General features: G+C 54.1%; 1 protein-coding gene across 3 annotated transcripts; it reads right to left on the reverse strand.

Moving 5' to 3' along the window:
• Cbx7 (chromobox 7) lies at window positions 1–19,942 on the reverse strand. Of its 3 annotated transcripts, none has more exons than XM_037197675.1 (6): window positions 19,639–19,942; window positions 17,696–17,739; window positions 8,769–8,834; window positions 5,582–5,648; window positions 2,916–3,342; window positions 1–2,646 (listed from the first exon to the last, which is right to left on the reverse strand). In XM_037197675.1, the coding sequence occupies exons 1-6, from the start codon at window positions 19,705–19,707 to the stop codon at window positions 2,492–2,494; spliced, it is 828 nt and encodes a 275-aa protein (XP_037053570.1). In that variant the 5' UTR covers window positions 19,708–19,942; the 3' UTR covers window positions 1–2,491. The 3 variants fall into 3 exon arrangements, with proteins under 3 accessions (XP_037053570.1, XP_028727002.1, XP_028727004.1); XM_028871169.2 differs by having other exon boundaries at window positions 1–2,649; window positions 19,639–19,941; XM_028871171.2 differs by having other exon boundaries at window positions 1–2,649; window positions 2,916–2,988; window positions 19,639–19,939.
• Window positions 19,943–20,554: the final 612 nt, after the last annotated feature.

Consider the following 20,554-nt stretch of genomic DNA (forward strand, 5'->3'; position numbering starts at 1 on the left):
AACTCTTAAATCGTTTTAATGTACTTTTAATAATTTTTGCCTCATCTACCAGACAAATCATCTAAATAAATAGATGCTATACAGTCTCTTACCCATCAGTACAAAAATAAAACCACACTCTGCACCTGCTGATTCTCCCCAGCACACATCCCCCAGGGGAAGGCCTGTGCCCCATCCCAATCCCTCCCAATACATTCATGTAGTCTGAACAAAGCTCGGAGCTTTCTGTGCAAAGGAAGCCATCTTGTGCTGAGACCTGGCGGCCAGGTCTGGTCCGCCACTTAAAGCAAAAAACTGTGCCACCTCACTGACCCTGAGCTCCTTCCCCAGTGGGCAGGAGGTGGGAGGAACTTGGCAATGAGATCACCATCTTACCAGATGATAACCGCACAGCCCGAATGGGCTCAGCTGTGGCACTTCAAGTGCCCACACCAGAGGCTGAGGCACATCTTCACCCCAACCTTTACATTCAAATGGGTGGGGCCAAGGGAAAGACAGGCAGGCGGCCACCACTCCTCACTCGAGTACTGGCCTTGTAGGGGGTTAGTGTGTGGAGGGGGTACTGTCCACTTGGGTAGCTTCAGGCTGGGAGAAGCCTGTGTAGCCACTCAAAGCCTGCAGCCATTCTCCTAGGGAACCAGTCCACAGCAGTCCAGAGCCACATGGCTGCCCTGAGGGATCCCCAGCCTAGGCCACAATCTCCCCAAGCTGGTGGGTTTCATCAAGGGCCACATGGGAGAAAGGGACAGAAGACCGCTGCCTGGAAAGGCCTCTTCTCCCCACGGGAGCCTCCTGGTCCAAGTTGCACAGGCATTTAGTCTCATGCCCCTAGGGATGGGGAGCATGCTCCCCACAGGATGCTGTCCCCCAGTATTGTGGGGGAGCAAACCCAGCTACAAAGAAAAGCTTTCGCCACCCACCCTCACCTTCTCTGAGCTGGGGCTCCTCCTGACTCTCCTTTCCCTAGCTCACCCCGACATTCTCTACATTCAGGTTCCAGGTCAGAGGTGAAGCAGGTCACCCACAGGAGACTGCCCCCAATGGAAGCACTGAGTTAACCCTGGACAACCAAGAACTGAGGAGGAGGAGGAGGAGGAGGAGGGAGACCAGGGACTTGAGAAATTTGAGGACAGAATCCCAGACACAGGGTCCAGGCTCTTTGGTTAGGGGATGGGGGTCTAGGAGTGAGTCCCACCACCCTTGCTCAGGCAAACTCTGTTGGCCTCCTAAAAACACAGCAGAACCGGGGGCTGCTGGGACCCAGCCACACAGGGGAAGTGTCGGCCTCCAGTTCACCTGCTGTGCCAAGCAGCAAACTGCTCCCTCACAGGAAGGAGCACAGGCCTGCGTGCAGCCCGACTCACCACGTCCCACAGCTCAATCCCCACAGGCGTGAGGGGTCCTCCCTAGCTGTGCCATTCAGGGTGGGTGGGGAGGGAACACAGAAGACAAGGACTGCCCTGAGAAAGTGGGGGGATACCCCCTCCCTGACTGCCCACACCTACAGGCATCCACGGATGCCCAGATCAGCTGAGCCGCAGGAGAGGGTAGAGAAGGGGGAGGGGGGAGGCTGGAAGGGCTGAAAAGTCACCTGAGTCAGAAAGAACATGAACTCCTGTGGGAGGAAGGAAGGGCCAGGTGTCTACCATCCTGTGCGGATGCATCTGCAGCCGGCACACCCGGAGCCTGGTTCTGTCTGTGGTCGGGAGATCAGATGCCATCAGGCCCAGGGTGGGCCCGCGCTGTCTGATCCTGTCCCATGTCATATGTGCAAGGTGGAGTGGCGGTGCCGTGGCACGTTCATTTGTGCTGTGAGTTAGGCCATGTTCACCTGATCAGTTTCTAAAGGTGTGCAAGGTCCATGTGGACAGGTCTATAAACACGGGGCAGGTGTGAACACACACACAGGCAGTGTGTACACACTGGGGGGGCTGGATGTGTTCATGGGCATCTCTACACAGGCCAGTGAGGAGGGGAAAGCACATTCAGAGGAGGCTTGGAAGGCAACCTCTTCTCTGGTCCAGTCCACACACCCTTTGTCCTGATCCCGCCCCTGGTGGCCAAAGCCAGCCTCCATGTCCCACCACAAAGCTGGAGTGGAAAGTTCATAGTAAAGACCCTAGCCAAGGAACAGAGAGGGGACACCACCAGAAAGCTGGGGTGACTGCCAAGGCAAGGTCTGGACCTCCTGGGCTCCTCCGACTCCTAGGATCAGCCTCTGTAAGATAATGGCGGAGACGGACCGGGCAGGGGAGCCCATCCCCATCTGCCCTGGAGACAGGAACCAGACAGCACTGGCCTGCCCTCCCTGTCCCAGAGGCCCCTTTGTAGACAACCCTCGTGGGGCAAGGGCAGGGTGGTGGGGTCTTCCCCATGCTTCTGCTTTTTTTTTCTTAAATAAAGTATGTGTCGTGCTCCCAGCCCCTCCTGTCTCTGGAATTCCTCACCCAAGCCCCAAGGAACACAGTTTAAGAGGAAGGGAAGCCGCTGTTCACAGCTTCCCACCGCGGTCTCGGAAGAAGCCCTCGGCAGCCTGAGCCTCACGGAAGGTGACGGTGACGGAGTTGGCGGTGATGTCAGTCACGGTCACTTCACTCGAGGGGAGCGTGGGTGTCCAGGGAGGGGGCCCATTGGCCAGGTCTGCTTCTGCTGCAGTCACGGGACACGGGACAGAGACACAGATGAGGCACAGGTAGGCACAAAGTGGTCCATTAGCAGTGATGGTAGCATGCAGCCCGCCCCCCAGCGGATGCTTAGGAGGCTACGCATGCACCCTGCCCGGCTAGACGGGATGGGCAGGGAGGGGTCAGGCCCAATCGGCCCTCATGTGCCACAGCTGCATGGTCTCCAGCCCCACTGGACGAAGGTCAGGGGCCTCCCTTTCAGGGTTTGAGGTCTCAGGATGACCGGCTTACCCTCCTCCTCGGGGGGCTGCTCCACAGGCTCCCAGTCGCTGGCGGCCTGCAGGACATCTGGGGCTGGTGGCTCCTGCAGGGAGAGCTCCCGTCGATGGCTGTGACTCTCCGGGTGGGACCCGCTGCGTGGCGGGAACTTCTTGCGTGAGAGTCGCAGGTACTTGTGGGCCTTGCGCGGCTTGCGGGGCGGGAAGGGCAGGGCGGGCACCAGGGGGCCCTTGTCCACCAGCTCAGCCGCCCCCGCCTTGACCACCCCGGAGTGGGAAGGGCAGGGCGGGCACCAGGCGCCCTTGTCCACCAGCTCAGCCGCCCCCGCCTTGACCACCCCCTCGGGGCTCCCGCTGCCGAGCGGGCACGTCAGAGAGAAGCAGAGCTCCTCCTTGCCCTTGGCTTTGTGGGAGCTCCGCAGGTCCATGCTGTAGAGCCGCTGCAGGGGCAAGCAGGGGCAAGCCAGGGCGCGGGTCAGCCCGCCTCCCACGGCGGCTCCTCTGCGCGGCCTGTAACTCCCCCAGGGGACACCCAGGTCTCATCTGTCCCACCTGCACCGCTGTCCATGGGCCCACACCAGCCCAGCCCCACACCCGCTGAGTCCAGTCACCCCTCTTGGCCACAGCACGGGCCTTGTCTCCCCAGGGCTGAGGGTCAGGGCTGTAGGGCTTATTCCATTGACCCACAGCAGGACAGCACACAAGTCTACGGAAAACTAACCCACAGGGGTAGGGGCACAGCGCTTGCCCACCACGAACACGGGCCTGGATTTGATATCAAGTGTTATTCAAAGTTAAAACAAAAACAAAAAAACTCAATTTCTGAAGTAGACACGTTGAGGAGGCTTTTTGCCTTTTAGAGAGGAGTCTGCCTCCCAAGGAGCCTTGAAAGCTGAAACAGGCTCTTCAGGGAGATGGCAGAGGCAAAGTCCAGCCTGCAGAAACAGCACCCCACCTGCTCTTTGCAGGCAACTGCCCTGGCCCCTCTCTAGGGCTGGGTCTCTGCTGCCAACCCAACCTCGGAGAAGCAGAGCAGGATGGTGCTCACACAACTAAGGGCTGGAACTCTAGAATGGGGAGTCTGTCCTCCCAACTTGGAGTAAAATTTGCACAGCTCAAAAAAAAAAAAAAAAAAAAAAAATCCTAGATCAAGACCAAAGAAAATCCCATATTACTCTGGGACAGCATCTTCTGCCATATGCCACCAGAGGCCAAGGTTCCCAGGACAAGCGCCATCAAATGGAGCCATGAGGTCACCAACCCTGAAGGTGGAGGAGGCGATGTCATCCTCATCCGCCAGCCCCACACTCCGCCCCGCCTGCTCATCATCATGCACATCACGGTGAGGACCTCAAGGATTGCCCGGAAGCCAGCCCTCAGGAGACTTCAGGGTTTCACAAGCCCTCTCACAGCAAGATCCTTTGGTCTTTGTGACCTCACCCTGCCATCTCCAGAGCTGGATTCTACCCTGCTGTGTGACCCCAGGCAAAGCCCAGGCCTGGCTGAGCCGTCAGGACGGCCTCAAAGGGAGAGGCAGACACTAGCCTGTGTCCGTCAGCGCTGCCTTCTGGACCTCTGCAGAGTGTGACTTCAGGCAAGGTCACAAACACACGGTGGCGGAGGCTCCCTTGCTCTTTGATCACCTACTTGACTGTGAGGACACCCACACAAGAGGACCTGCCAACCTCCAGCACCGACTCCCTGGCACATGAGCCATCCGGAAAGGATCTGAGGGACTCCACAACCAGCTGAGGCCGCACCCCCTTCTGGACCCGCAGAGGCCACATGATACAACAACAGTTCCATTTTCAAGTTGCTGTGCTGGGTGGGGGAGTTTGTCACACAGCAGTAGGTGACTGCTACAACCGCCCCCCACCCCCGGCTTTGATGGAGGGAGGGAACGTGTCCACTTAGGATGTGTGCTGGGTGCATGTCTAGTAAAGGCCACTTTATGACAAACCCCATGGGTCATCTCCACCTAAAGGCGAGCCTTCCTGTCCACTAAAGAGACCCCGAGGTAATCCAGCACCAGGAGCGGTTAAACACGTACGAGCCAAATGCCCAGACGGGGCTCATGAAATCAAGAACGCATACTTCCATCCACCCCCTCACAGGTGAGAAAACACTCAGACCTGCCCAGAATCACTGAACAGCGTGGCTTCATCCTCTTTTGGCTTCTATGCCAAGACTTAAGGCATCCTGAGAATGAGCAGAAACCTCTGTAAGGCGGGACAACACAGGCTTCACGGTCTTCTTCCCATCCAAAGAGACCACGGCTCTGTAAGCCTGCTGTTCCAAGGCCATGCTCAGAATGCTAAGGGTGTCCGGTTCTTGGATTCTGCAATCCTAGTGCCATGTTCCCTCAACACTAAGGTCCTCGGTTGTTTTGTGTTTAGAGATTTGGAGCAATAAAAAGACTTACAACATTTCAAGTTCTCAAAGACTGGCTACATGTCTACCCTCAGGCCCGCCGGAGTCCCCAGCCCAGGCTGACTTCCCTGGCTCCGGCTCACACGTGGCCTTTACCCAACCCCTCCTACTGAAATGTACCCACTGAGTGTCAGTTCACCGGGTGGTGCTGGGTAGGGTGAGAAGATGGACTCCAGGGCCGGTGCACATGCAGGTGGGGGCAGGCAGGGTCGCGCAGGGCAAGGGGGAAGGCTCAGAGATGGTGGTTACCTGCAGCAGAAGCCGCTTGGGTTTCGGCCCTCTCTTCCTATACCCTGACGCTCGGTCTCTCTCCTCCCTGGGAGTACGAAGAAGAAGGCAGAAGAAAAATAAACACTGGTGACATCTAAGCGAAGCATCACCCCCCCAACCCCCCATCACGCACCTGGGTTGGGGACATAGGCCATCCCATACCCTCCCCATTGCTCTATGGGGCCATAACAGTGGGGGCGGCATTCAACTTCCAGGGCTTAGCCTTTCCTCTGAAAACATACAGGTCCTTGCTACACTCCAGGGCCACACAGGGCTCTTCGGCCTATGCTACTGGGAACCCCGTAAGAATGGAGCTCTGGGGGCTGGAGAGATGGCTCAGAGGTTAAGAGCACTGCTTGTTCTTCCAAAGGTCCCGAGTTCAATTCCCAGCAACCACATGGTGGCTCACAACCATCTGTAGTGAGATCTGGTGCCCTCTTCTGGCCTGCAGGGGTGTGTGCAGACAGAACAACACTATACATAATAAATAAATAAATCTTAAAAAAAAAAAGAATGGAGCTCTGATGGGTAATGCCTGGGGGGGGCGCTCACCAACCTAAGACAGAGCGCCTGTGTGGCCTGGGCAGGCGTCTCCATGATGGGTAAGGTGACCTGCTGACGTCCCACGCAAACCAAGTCAGAAGCTCATTTTTTAGTAAAAGGGGGACCTACAGGGCCCTGGCCCCTTTTGGGTAATTGTTGCCTTGCTTGCTGACCTTGACCTTGATATCCTCCCTATGCTAATTCCCTGCCAGGTTCCACCCTCCTGAATGCTTAAGGGAAGTTCCTTGTCTGTGCATCCTGCATAATGGGTGTTAACAGCTTAGATGCAAGATTGTAAAACATCAGTAGCGAACTCTGCCCTCCAGGGTTCTCCCATTGTGCTGTAAGCCTGTATTTAAGACCTCCTACCCCCTTCAATAAACAACATTCGGCATTAAAAAAAAAAAAAAAAAAGAAAAAAAAAAAAAGAAAGAAAGAAAAATAAATTGAAGACAGCGATATTCTAAAATAGAAAGTGGTAATGATGTCATGGGCCTATGAGGATGCTGGACTAAAGTCTATCAAATTGTGCAAACAGGCAAATTGTAATTGTATACTATGAATTATTTGTCAATAAAGATTTTATAAAACATGAAAAAAAAAAAAAAAAAAAAAAAAGAATGGAGCTCTGCTGTCCACTCTCACTCAGCAAGAACTCAGCTGGCCTTCAGTGTCTTAGGGCACTAAGTATTATCGCAAGTTCCTTGACAAGGGGAGATCGACCCAGCCATCCTATTTGGGACCTACTGGAATCTGCAGAAAGGGCCCTGCAGGGTGCCCTCCTTCCAAAACCTCCCTCAACCTATATGACACAACTTGAGATCCCACACGGCACTGCCAAAGACATGGGGACACTGCATCCTCTACTGTCTCCGTTCCCTCCACTCATTCTCCTGCAGCCCACCACAAAGACCCCAGAGACAAGTCAGGTGGGGCCGGGAGCGTGCTCTTTCTCCACTATGGCTGGGTGACCTTAGGCCACCTCCTCATCCGGGCTAGCCATAAACCAGTCTTCCCCAAATGTCGGAAACTGGTCTTCTTGGTGGGAGCTACCACACCCCTGCCAAGCAATGATCCGAGGAATGGCACCTGGCCTGGATCCTCCCCACTTTCTCTGCCACACACCTGGGCATGGTGGCACATGTCTGTAATCCCAGCACTTGGGAGGTAGAGGCAGGAGGATTGCTACAAGTATAAGGCCAGCCAGGTCTATACAGTGAGTTCCTCTTTAGGACTATAGAGTGAGACCCTGTCTCAGAAAAGACTCTCTCAGTGACACGACCCTGAGGACCAGTGCTTCTCAACCTTCCTAACGCTGCAACCCGTTAATGCAGCTCTTTGTGTCATGCTGACCCTCCACCATAAAATCGTTTTCATTGCTACTTCATAACTGTAATTTTGTTACTGTTACAAGTCATACTGTAAATATCTGTGTTTTCCTGATGGGCTTAGGTGACCCGTGTAAAGGGTTGTAAAAAAGTTCCCAAAGGGGTCATGACCCACAGGTTGGGAACCACTGTTTTAGACCAAGATCTCACCAAGAAGCAGAGAGAAAGTGTGGGACAGGAACAGCATCATAATGAGTTAAGAGCGATGACGAAGGGCTGGAGCAGGGACTCAATAGTTAAGAGCACTGGTTGCTCTTGTAGAAAACTCAGATTCGCTGGGGGGTGGTGGTGGTGGTGGTGGTGGTGGTGGTGGTGGTGGTGGTACACACCTTTAATCCCAGCACTCGGGAGGCAGAGGCAGGAGGATCTCTGTTAGTTCAAGGCCAGCCTGGTCTACAGAGCGAGTTCCAGGACAGGCTCCAAAGCTACACAGACAAACCCTGTCTCAAAAAACCAAAAACAACAACAACAACAAAAAAACCAGTTTTGAGAATTAGACACCTTAGCCCACACCCTAAGTCCACAAAGTAGGAGAAAGAAGGTGGTGGATCAGCCACAAGTCTAGGTGGGCCAGGGCTACAGGGCGTATGGAGACTACCTAAAAACAGGTGCGGGGTGGGGGACACTGGTGAGATCTCTCAGCTGGCAAACGGCTCACTGCTAAGTCTGACAACCTGAGTTCCCTGGGAGAACCAACGCCAGTCACTGTTTAACCTTCACACATGCACTGCGGCGTGTGTGTGTGTGTGTGTGTGTGTGTGTGTGTGTGTGTGTGTGTGTGTGTGTGTGTGAGAATTACACACACTCCATGGTCCAGGTGGGAGCAGTGAAGCCCATGGGAAGGGTGGGATCATGACTTTCAGGGTGCTGACAGGAGGTCAGAGGCCAAGCTGGAAGCCTTCCTCACATCCCTGGCCTTGCTTGACCTCAGCAGACTTCTTCCTCTGACAGGGAGAGCCAGATGCTGTCGTTCCCACATGGGATACACCTGTCAGTGCTTCTGAATGAATCCTCCGCCTGGGACTCAGAAGCCACAGGAGGGCAAAAGCTGCCCGAGAGGGAGACACCAACAGGACACAGGAACAGGTCTTAGGTGCCCACCACCTGTCCCTGCCACACACCCCCTAACCCACCCTGCCCTAAAAGACTCTTCCCCGGGGCCAAGCCACTGGCAGGCTTCCTGAGACGTCTTGGAGCTGGCCTCAGGCCAGGCCCAGAACAGGCAGGGCCCTTACTTCTCCTCGTAGGCCATGACAAGGCGGGGGTCCAGGATGTGCTCCTCTGGCTCCCATGTGCTGTACCTGGGGAGAAGAACAAAAGGTCAGTGCGGCCCGGCCACCACCTAGCCTTGGGCTGGCCTGTGTGGTATGAGAGCCCTAGCCTAGGCCTTCGGGAGGTGTGTGATGTCACAACGCCCCCCCCATTCATGCCACACTGTGATCAGACTCCTACTACAGACCCCAGTTAGCTCTAACATCCTCCTGAGTGAGGCCTAAGGATGCCTCCGTTCCTCATCCCACAGCCTGGCAGGGGCTCTGGGGCTAGCCCATCTGGGTTCCGATCCCAGCTCTGACCCTAGCTGACGGTGTAACCTTGGGCTACACACTCAGCAGCCCTGTGCTTCCTTCCGTGTTTCTCTCTCAGTACTCGAGTCCGGACCGAGGGTCTCGGGCTGCTCACGGTGGTGCCTGCAGAGAAAGGGTTCTGCTGTCTGTGTTTTTATGTTGCTCAGCCCCGGCCCCAGGCATCAAGTGAGGCCTGCAGCCCCTCCTTGCAGCCTTGCCCATCACAGGAGTCTGCTAAGCATCTAGTGATGACAGGTATCTTAAAAGAACAAAAATAAATAAAATTCTAAAGCAGTAAGTGGGAATACAAGTAGAAAATCTGTTTTTTGTGTTTTTTTTTTCTTTTTTGAAACAGGGTTTCTCTGTGTAGCCCTGGCTGTCTTGGAACTTGCCCTGTAGACCAGGCTAGCCTTGTCAGAGGTCAACCTGCGTCTGCCTCCTGAGTGCGGGGATTGAAGGAGTGCACCGCCACCACCTAGCAAGTATAAAATTCTTAATTAAAAATGGATGGATGGATGCCTGGGTGTGCTGGTCTACATACTGAGTTCCAGACCAGCCAAAACGACAATAGTGAGACCGTCTCAATTAAAATAAATAAATAAATAAATAATAAAAAATAAATAAAGAGGCACGGGCTCAACCACCACTCCTGGGCATGTACTTAAAGACCATTGCAGAGCCACTTGCTCACCTGTGTTCGTTTCTGCTCTGTTCATCATGGTGAAGAAATGGAATTAGCCTAGATGTTCATCAATGAACAGACAGTGAAATGTGGCACATATACAACGGGATTTTATTCAGATGTGAAGAAAACTTAAACTAGAAATTCACAGGAAAATGGATGGGAGCGGAAACTACAGTAAAAGAAGTAACCCGGGTCCAGAAAGACCACACCACATGCTCTCATATGGATGGAGCCTAGTTTCATATTTTCAGATGTGTGTTAATTTGCAGTGTCTGTGGAGGTCAGGAAACTAGAAAGGTCCCATGAGACAGAGGGGAAGGTTTGGAAGTGGGAGGGGGAGAGCGGACCCAAGCGTCGGAGTGGAGCAGACAGCCAGGGGTGGAAAAAGGCTTAAGTGGGGATGAGAACAAGGGATGGGAGAGAGCCAGTCAAAACTACCGACGTATGAAGTCAACGCAAAACCACTAATCCGTAAGCTAGTTTTTAAAATATAGAGGTTGGAGATGGCCTAGCAGTTAGGAGCACGTGCTGCTCTTGGAAGAAGCAGGAGTTCAGTGCCCAGCACCCAGGTCAGGTAGCTCTTAACAGCCTGTGCCACCCAGCTCCTGGGGGTCCAGTGCCCTCTTCTGGTCTCCTTGGAAACTTGCACGCATGTGCACACAACCACACACATACACAAACGATTAATAATCATCACCATTATCACCATCACCATCACACACACACTTATTTTAAAGAGATTAAGGGTTGGTAATATGGCTCAGCAGGTAAAGGTACTTGCTGCCCAGCTTGACAATCTGAGTTTGCTCCCTGGTACCTACCAGGTAGACAGAACCAAGATGTACTCAACTGTCACAGTGAGACTCAAATGCACCCTCCCACCTGTACACGTACACACACACACACACACACACACACACACACACACACACACACACACAGTATTTTTAAAAACAGGATTGTGAATGGAGGTCTATTGCTATTGCTCCCAGAAAGCACAGGTTACTAAGTGAAAATCTCAGTGCCAGGCATGAGATGCCTCCCGATGAGTTTTTTTTTTTGTTTTGTTTTGTTTTGTTTTGTTTTGTTTTGTTTTTTTAGTTTTTCGAGACAGGGTTTCTCTGTGTAGCTTTTGGAGCTTGTCCTGGAACTTTCCATAGACCAGGCTGGCCTCTTAAACTCACAAAGATCCGCCTGCCTCTGCCTCCCGAGTGCTGGGATTAAAGGCCTGCGCCACCACCGCCAGGCTTCAATGAGTTATTTGACAAGAAGGTCAGAGGACCCAAACAAAACAGGCTATTGTCATTGTTCTTGGTTGCCCACCAAAATTAAGTAGTAGGACCCTGATAGTGAAGACACCATATATTTTGACTATGAGACCTAGATAATCAAGCTAAAACTGACCTGGGGCTTCTTATTAAATATTGACTGGCTAGGCAAGACACTGCCAATGGTATAACAGAGGCATAAATGGTAAGTAACCAACCACTTTCTGAACTGATTTGAGGCCAACTCCACAAGAGAAAAATTACGTCTGGGGCTGTAAACTTGGTTAAAAACCATGGAGGGGAATCATAGTTCCTAGGAGGGAACCCATCTGTTGTTTGCCAAAGGGACACGCTATCAAACTGCCTTCTAAGTGTTTATACCCATAGCTCTATGCTGTTTTCAATCTTAGAGAAGCTGCTTTTTGCAGTGAGCAGAATTTATGCAGACTCAAAAATGGTCAGTGTGAAGCCAGGTGGTGGTGGTGCATGCCTTTAATCCCAGCACTTGGGAGGTAGAGACAGGTGGATCTCTGAGTTTGAGGCCAGCCTGGTCTACAGTGTGAGTTCCAAGACAACCAGGGCTTTTACACAGAGAAATGTTGTGGAATAGAGTATTTGTTTAACTATGTAAAGATGTGCTGCTGTTTCACCTTGCCTGCCTAAGGTGCCAAATTGGTCTAATAAAGAGCTGAATGGCCAATAGCTACGCAGAGGAGGGATAGGCGGTGTTTATGGGCAGAGAGAAAAGGGAGCCAGACAGACAGACACAGAGGAAGTAGGAAATCAGGATGGACAGTACGTAGATGAGGTAAACGAGCCTTGGGGCAGCACATAGATTAATAGAAATGGGTTAAGTTATAAAAGCTAGCCTAAGCTAAAGGCTGAGCATTCATATTTAATAAGTGTCCGTGTCATGGTTTGGAAGCTACCAGTCTAAGAAAGCCTGCTACAGAGAAACCCTGTCTTGAAAAACAAAAACAGGGGTTGGGGATTTAGCTCAGTGGTAGAGCGCTTGCCTAGCAAGCGCAAGGCCCTGGGTTCGATCCTCAGCTCTGAAAAAAAATAATAAAGAAAAAGAAAAACAAAAACATAACAAAAAGGTAGAAATGCTGCTGAGCATGAGTTAAATTTTGAATGCTCAGCCCTAAACGGGACATCTATATTAGTCCTCTCCAAGAAATCTCAGGAAACATCACAGAAGAGCAGGCAGAAAGAATGTGTCAGCCAGAGGATGAGGAGTGCTGTAAGATGCTGTCCTGGACACGACATGGCTACCACATTCCTGAACTCACAGGAGCTGTGGTTATTTGCACAAAATGGAGCCTGTCAACATTCCAGTATGGATGAGGGAGGAAGCACACAAAACTATGCCCCTAGCTGAGGAACCATTGAAAGTCCATAGCTGCTAGGAAAGAAGTCATTTTTCTTCAGAGGTGTGGCTACTGGTAAGACACCTACGACCCAGTAAATAACCCCACATCCATACACATACATACACACACACACACACACACACACACACACACACACATACACGCGCGCGCGCGGACACGGGGACACGTTGGCAAGAATGGTTCCAGTAAAAGGAGATGAAGGGAAATGGAAGCCGGGTGCACATCTTTAATCCCAGCACTCCCAAGGCAAAGGCAGGATTTCTGAGTTCGAGTACAGCCTGATCTACGGAGTGAGTTCCAGGACAGTCAAGGTTACACAGAGAAACACTGCTTCGAACAAAAAACCAAACCAAACAAACAAACCAACCAAAAAAGAGGGAAATGGACTTAAATATAATCATAATTAGGACTGGAGAGATAGCTCAGCAGTTAAAAGCACTTACTGCTCTTGCAGAGAGGACCTGAGTCAGTTCCCAGCACCCACACAGTGGCTCACAACCACCTGTAACTCCAGTTCTAAGGGACATCTTTCTCTGGCCTCTGAGGCACTCAGGTGGGGCACATACATACATGCAAGCAAAAACATTCATGTGCATAATTTTTAAAATTAAATCTTTTATATTTAAAATATTAAATTATAGGAGCTGGAGAGATAGCTCAGAGGTTAAGAGCACTGGCTGCTCTTCCAGAGGTCCTGAGTTCAATTCCCAGGTATCACATGGTGGCTCAGAACCATCTATATTGAGATTTGGTGCCCTCTTCTGGCATGTAGGCATATATGCCAGAACACTATATACATAATAAAATAAATAAATAAAGATATTAAATTTTACACACATGAATTTATCAAAGAATAAAATAAAATAATGATAATACACATATGAAGTATATGTAAATAAATTATATACACATACACATATATGTGTATGTATGTGCTTTGCTTTTTTTTGTTTTTTGTTTTGTTTTTTCCAGACAGGGTTTCTCTGTGTAGCCCTGGCTGTCCCGGAACTCCCTCTGTGAACCAAACTGGCCTCCAACTCAAGAAATCCACCTCCCTAGTGCTGGGATTAAAGGCCTGCACCACCATGTCCAGTGCTATATAATTTCTTTCCTCGGAGCTGAGGACCGAACCCAGGGTCCAAGCGCTCTACCACTGAGCTAAATCCCAAATCCCCAGTGTTATATAATTAAAAAAAAAACAAGGCCATGTTCTGTGATTCAGGCCAACGTCCTCCTGGAGAAAGCAGGCAACTGGGTGGGAGGGCTCACTAGCAGGGAGAAAGGAGGCAGAGACACCCTAAGAGCTAAAACCTTTGTCTTAAGTCTCAGGGACACTGGACCATGCAGAGGGGCAAGCGGTCCCGGGACAGAACTTTCTTCCTTCCTCCTTGGTACTCAGCCGACACGTGGGTACCTGGGCTGCCTCTCGGGTTTCAACAGTGGCATCACCAGCCCCACCCTCCACCCCGGCCCAACTGGCCCTTGCTAAGGAGGACCCGTGCAACTATGAACGCACACCTCAGCCGCAGGTGTTCCGGGAAAGCTGCTGAGCTGCCCCGACCAGGGCAGGTGGAACTCATGCCTTCTGCCCAACAAAGGGAGAGGCACTCTGCCTACTGTACCCTCCCTGCCTGCTCAGCATCTTTAGCCTGCCCTGCCCCCCCTCGGGCCCATTCCTTACCGCCGCAGCTACGATGTGATTCCTGGTAAGTCTCTACCCTTCTCTGCACCCCAATTCCCTCATCTAAAGAACAACTGCCCCCACTGTCTGTCACGAGAACACACCAGTCTACTCTGAAGCATCCCCCATAATCTTACACCACGGCAGGTTCCTAAATAATCACTCCAGTTTACAGATGAGGCATAGAGATTAAGCAACTTGCCTAAGGTCACCTCCTTGGGCTCCCCACAAGCTGGAGCATCCCTGGGGGAGGATCACTGCCTATATCTCGGCCCTCTTAGCCCTACAAGCTGTGAAACCACAGAAAAAGGGCGGCCAGAGTCCTAGAACCAAGTTCCAAGGCAGAGAAAGGGAGCCGCAGGAGGGCCGGGTGGTGCGAGGACCGGACCGCTAACCCCTGAGGCAAAGTGAAACAGCAGGGTCCTGCAGAGGGTCCAAAACTGGCCGCAAAGTGCCGCTGCAAGCTTCTGGTGCACTGCAAGCATCTGGTGCAGGTAGAGAGCCGGCGCTGCAAGCACAGCGTGAGAGTGGGAGCCCGGATCACTGGAAACCTATCTGGGCGGGGCACGCCTGCCTGCTGGAGATAAACACGACCACGTGACCGCAGCCCCGCCTCCCCGCCCGGTAAACAAGCTCCGCCACGGCACCCGGCCCCTTCTCTGCCGGCCCCCGCGAGCCGGGGGTCAGGCGATTGGGGTGGGGCGCAGCACCCCCAAGCAAGCCAGGTCGCCGGGCCCTAGCCTGCCTGCCGTTCCAGGGTGGGGGAGGGGCCTGCTGAGCTGTCCGCGAAACCGGGCGAGCTGGGGCCACGCGGAGCCAGGCCAGCGGCAGCTCCATGACTCCAGTTTCAACCGCCCCAACGGTGAGCCTCATTCTAAACTGAGTCTCCCTGTAATTCCTCAGCCTTGAGTTGTGGAGAAGACTCCATGTGTTAAGCCGCAGGACGCACATACTCGAGTGTGACACATAATAAAATCCAAGAAGCGTTCATGAAACCAGCTTCCCAAGCCCAAGGTTGCGGGCATGGCTGCCAGGGCTTTTTAACCAGGCTTCTTTCTGGGCCTAGCGAGGAGGCGGTGGCTGCGGCACCCTGCCCTGTGCCTGGCTGCCAGGGTGCATGAGTGACTCCTAGTGGGCTTCATCACACGTGAGGAAATGGAGGCACAGGCAACTTAAGAGTTTTGCCTTGGGTCATGGCTTGTCAATCACCCGAAGTTCATGAGGAGGCATGATAGTCTGACACTGGAAAAGCTAACAGCAAAGGCCACCCCGGGGCCCCTTGCGTGGCCACGCTGGCCATGTATTCCAGGGGTCAGGCCGGAATCTCAAATGAGGACTCTCCATCTCGGAGGTGGGTGATGCCTGGCTCACACTGGGGCTCTCACGGGCAGCTTGGTAAATGACGTCATTACTGAAGCTCCAGGGAGCAGCCTTTCTGAAAAGCTGGAGCTCTATGCGTGGGGAGAAGGAATGAAGATGAGGAGCTGCAGGGTGCCGGGCAGGCAGAGGCAAAAGTGCAGTACCCAAGGGTCTCTAGGGGGAACAGAACACCTGGAGCAACACCCTCTGCCTGATGGCCAGAGGATCCAAGAGTTCCCCTCTAGCACATCCACTGGGAAGGGGAGGCTGTTGTTTGCTTTTGGCTGGGGAGAAAATGGGCAGCGACAAAACGGCTCTGCGGTGGCCTGGCAGAGGTGCCTTCCTGTCACAGTTACTAATAAGGAGTTCCCTACTTAGCCATGAGGAGGGTAGCTACAAAAATGGGAGCATCTCACCCTGCCCGAGACTCCCAGGCCAGACAACGCCCACTCCTCACACTTTCTCAACCTCTGCTCCAAGTCAGTTTTCTGAAAACCAGCTGGGCCTGACCCACACAGGCAGCAGGCATCATACGAAACGGGAATTGTGAGGTGGGAATTAGCAGTTATGTTCCTGTAATAACCTCCTCTCTCTGAGCCTCAGTTTCTCCATCTGAAAAGACTACATATTATTCTAAGGAAACTTTAAGCTCCTATTTGGAATGGAATTTCCTTCCAACAGAAAAACAGCCTAGAGGCCTCCTCAGCCGGCCCTGTACTATTAGTTCAATTCTCACAACACTGGTTCTTGAGAGGCTTTGGGGGTTCGGTATTATTATTATACCAGCAAGTAGAGGTGACGAGTTGCCCAAGGGCTCACAAGTGCCCAATAGGCATCCAGGCCTGAAATCTAGAAGCAAAGGGAGCAGAAGGCATCACCCTCAGGTGAACTAGTCAATGGCTTTGGAAAGAAACAGGAGAGCTCTCAAAGCCCTAGCTCAGCTCAGCTCCCCTCCCGTCAGGGAAGCTGTCGATGTGGTCAACTGCAGCTGGACGTGGACAGCAAACTGAGCCCTGTTCGGGCCGCTGGCTGTTCCCCTTTGCCCTAACTCCCTTCCTCTTTGCCCAGGCCAGATGACCACTAGTGACCAGTGGACGGTCATCTGGGAAAGGAAGACGGGTCGGGAAGGGTAGACAAATGTGTCATCACACACCACCTGGATGCCTGTGGTCCACTCTGAACCAATGCCCAGGCCTTTCACCTTGCCAGGCTAAGCAGCCTGTAAGAGATTCGAAGCCCTGGGCCACTGAACCCACTTTGTAGAGGGGGAAGCTGGGGCACTCAGGGACTGACTTCCCCTCTTCCCACCATCCCTCCACGACACCCCAGGACCCAATCACAAGTCAGCCCTCTCCCTCCACCTCCACACCTCCCAATATGCTCCCTGCCCCTCCCACACACATATGAAGAAAAAGTTCCAGGGCTATCAGAGCCATCAAGAAAGCAGAGGGGGTTTCCAGAAGCCAGTCTCTAGGAGGCAGGGCAGAGCATTCACAAACCATTACGAGGGTCCTACATCTAGCTTGTTCCCAACCCCAACAACTCTTTGCTGGGAGATGATCGGTCAGTGAGAAGGTTCCTCATCAGGCCTCAACACCAGAGGTCCACCAGCTGTACCAGGTAGCATATCTAATTCTCTACCCCACAACACCAGGAAAGAATACTGGGAAGACATAGAGGAGAGGCCTGAAAAGTGACCAGGCTTAGTTCAAGTCCCAGCACTGCCTCCCTTGCTGTGTGACTGAAGTCAAGTTGCTTACCATCTCTGACTGTTTCCTCACCTGAAAAGCTCAGAATCACACCTACTTAAAAAGGATGCCTGGTAAGTTACTCTGTAGACAAGAGAGTACCATCCAAATGCAAGATGACCCAGGTTACATCCCTCTCCACGCTGACTGCACTGAGGACTGGAGATCCACTGCCCAAGGTTCCTGTCTCACTAGCACTGTGCCTGCTCTGCATGGGGACCTCTTCACTTGGCCAGCAGCCATGGAGGAAGCCAAGGTGCTGGGCCTTAACACCCATGGCCAGAAGCGGGGGGCAGGATGAGGAGACAAGCAGAACACCCCCTAGCAGAGGGGAACTGAGGCCTAGAAAAGCTAGTGATTTAGCTAGAGCTTGCTGGTTCAGTCACAAAAGCAACCGGAGCTGAAGCCAGCGTGGGGAGGGGATGACAGGCAGGGGAATACACACACAGGAAGGAGCCTTACTTGGGGGGCCATCCTTTCCACTTCACCAGGTACTCCACTTTGCCCTGGGAAGAGAAAAAAAAGACACAGTGAGATACACACACCCCTACAACCACTTGCAGGACAATAAAGGCCAAAGGACCCTCCACAGCAGTACAGTATGACCAGTCTATGAGCGGCAAGGCTCTCGGCCAGATCCTCTCAACCCAGAGACGCTGCCCCAAACTCTGGCTACCACATGGCCATCCCACAACCCTCCCCGCTGCAGCATGGGAGGTGCATCTGGTCCCAAACATCGCTGGGCTCCAAGTCAGGGGCTCACGGCACAGAGGGAAACTGAGACCACATGGAAGCGTGGATGCAGAGCCGTGCACAGTGGCTGAAGTCCCAAGCCAAGACCATGATTCCTCACTTTTAGAAAGAAAGCTACTGGAGACCTTCGCTTTTCTCTCTGGGAGAGAAAAAAGGACCCCACTGAAAGGCGGCCAGCGCTCCAGTTGTTAGAAACTGCAGTCTCGAGGAAAAGGGGTCTTTGAGCGTCCAGCCCAGCCCCATGCCCCGAGTGAAGCACCCCCATAGGCGAGCTTCGAGGTTCATTTGTAGTAGTACCTTGCTAAAAGCTTTCCTCCCTAGCACCACACAGTGGACAGTTCTTAATGAAAAGCACCTAGTCCGCCAGAGGCATCTGCATTTATTTCCTCATTCATCCTGCCCGCATCTGTGTCCCTTGCCAGAAGGCTAGCTCTAAGAAAAGGGAGCCTGGGGCTCAGAGCGGTACCTGGAGCAGACTGCAGCCTCAGTGTAGGTTTGGAGCGCTGAGCTGAACGAATGACGTGCTCCCTCTCTGACCCCCCACCCCACCCCGTGCCCTGTTGGAGGCGAGGATGGCTATATCCGCTTCGGTCTAGTACTCCGGGAAGGCAGGGACAGGAGGCAGCTCAAACCAGACAGCCATAGCCCCAAGCCACCCACTCTGGGTCCACCCAAACCCCTGCTGAGGCTCCCCCAGCCGGTGCTCCCCCCCCCCCCCCCCCCCCCCGGCCTGCACTTCAGTCAAGCGGGAGAATGCGGCCGCCAGGAGCCTGCTTCTCAAGGAGTTGCAGGGAGAAAAGGGAAGGGGATCTTGAGTAGATCCAAGAGAAGAACTTTTTTTCCCCCATGCATGCGCCCAGACCCAAGTTCACGCCGGGGTGAGCCCCTCCGGCCAGCACGTGCACCAAGAGCGCACACTTGAGGTCTGGACCGGAAACGCCGGGGCTGAGGTGTGTGTGGTCCTGAGCGCGGCAGAACCGCCTCCTTCAATCTCAGGGGAGGACTGGAAGGCCTTGGCAGAGGGGGAGGAGCCTCGAGGATGCCCCAACAACAGTGGCCCAGGCTCCGGAGCGGCACCCGGGCTGGTCGGTGGGGGAGGGGAGTGTTGGGGGAAGAGAAGAAAGGTGTGCCCCGGAGGGGTGCGGGGGTTGGGATCGGGAAGGTCAAAGTCCAAGCGGGAAACTTCAGAGACCAGGGGAGATTTTTTTTTTTTTCTTTTCCCCAAAGCTCTGCTGCCAACTTCTTCAAAGGGCTCGGTACTGAAAAATCCAGAGGCGCGAGTTCGAGACTCACTTGGGCTCTGATCACACTAGCGAGTTGCTTCCTCAACGTGAGCTTGAAGCCCTCCTCGGAACTGAGCGGGGCGGCATGGAGCTGCGACGCTCCTGTCCCGTCCACCTCTCCATCCCAGATGGCCTCAGATGCACCAGCATCTCGGGGCAGCAACTTTAACTCGGGCCGGCCCCTCCGCGCCGGTGGCGGCGGCGGCGGGCAAAGTGGGGAGCGCGCTGTGCGGCGGCCCGAGCGGCGCGGGGTGGTCCCCAGGTGCCCCCCGCACTACTTTCCGCCCGGCCCCGACCCGGAGGGGGGCGGTGCTGGGGAGCAGGAGGCGACCTCGCCGCGTCGCGGGAGCCGCCCCCGAGCAGCCTCACCTTCCGCACGCGCTTCTTCCGGATGCTCTCCACCGCAAACACCTGCTCGCCTATGGCTGACAGCTCCATGCGGGGCGGCGGGCGATGGGCCGGGGGCCGGGCCGGGCCGGGCCGGGGGTGGAGCTGCGGGGCCGCGGCTGCTGCGCGCGATGCTCGGGGCGGCGGGGACCCCGTCAGGCTCGGCCGGGCGCGCACGCGCACGCGCGCACACCCCCTAGCGCTCCCTCACGCCGCCGCCGACGTTCCATTTTTGAACCTGCGCAACGTTTTCCTCAGCGCCAGCGGGCGAGCGGGCGGGCGGACGGGAGCGCGCGCGCGCGCGCGCGCGCGGGCGGGCGGGGAGGAGGGGAAGGGGGCGGGCCTCTGAGAGCGCCCAGAGGGTCAGCCCCGCCCCTCTCGGCCGGGACCCCGCCCCTTTCCCTAACCCCGCCCCTTCTCCTAACCCCGCCTGCCAGCCAAGTAGGGAGGCTGGCGGCGCGTCTGATGCTCCCGACTTACTGCGAGCCTGGGGTTTGGGCATAACGATCTGCGGTGCACCCCATCTCTCTCTCTTCCGCTTCTGAGCTGGACGTGATCATTCCCCCCAAATCCTCCCAAGTGACTCGGAAAGGTCCGAAATGGTGTGGCCCTGAAGCCGAGAGTAGCAGGCCTGTGATCTCAACCCTTGGGCAGCTGAGGCAGGGGGATCAGGAGGAGTTAGTTCATGGCCAGCCTGAACTACATAAGACCCTGTCTCAAATAAATTGATTAAAACAAGGGTTGGAGAGATGGCGTTGTGTTTAAGAGCAATTGCTGCTCTTTCAGAGGACCTGGATTCGGTCCCCAACGCACACATGGTTCACAACCATAGTTCCAGGGAATTCGATGCTACCCTCCGATCTACGCGGCACGCACGTGGGCAAACAGGCAACCACGC

This window comes from Peromyscus leucopus, chromosome 20 (assembly GCF_004664715.2).
Source record: "Peromyscus leucopus breed LL Stock chromosome 20, UCI_PerLeu_2.1, whole genome shotgun sequence".
Classification (NCBI taxonomy): Eukaryota; Metazoa; Chordata; class Mammalia; order Rodentia; family Cricetidae; genus Peromyscus; species Peromyscus leucopus.

Bases quoted from the DNA above. Each gene is read 5' to 3' on its own strand.
- Cbx7 (XM_028871169.2), bottom strand. From the start codon at position 19,707: ATGGAGCTGTCAGCCATAGGCGAGCAGGTGTTTGCGGTGGAGAGCATC. The intron at 8,835-17,695 runs GTAAGGCTCCTT...TCTTCTCCCCAG, and splicing joins TGGAAAGGATGGCCCCCCAA to GTACAGCACATGGGAGCCAG. The intron at 2,650-2,915 runs GTAAGCCGGTCA...CCGTGACTGCAG, and splicing joins GCAGCCCCCCGAGGAGGAGG to CAGAAGCAGACCTGGCCAAT.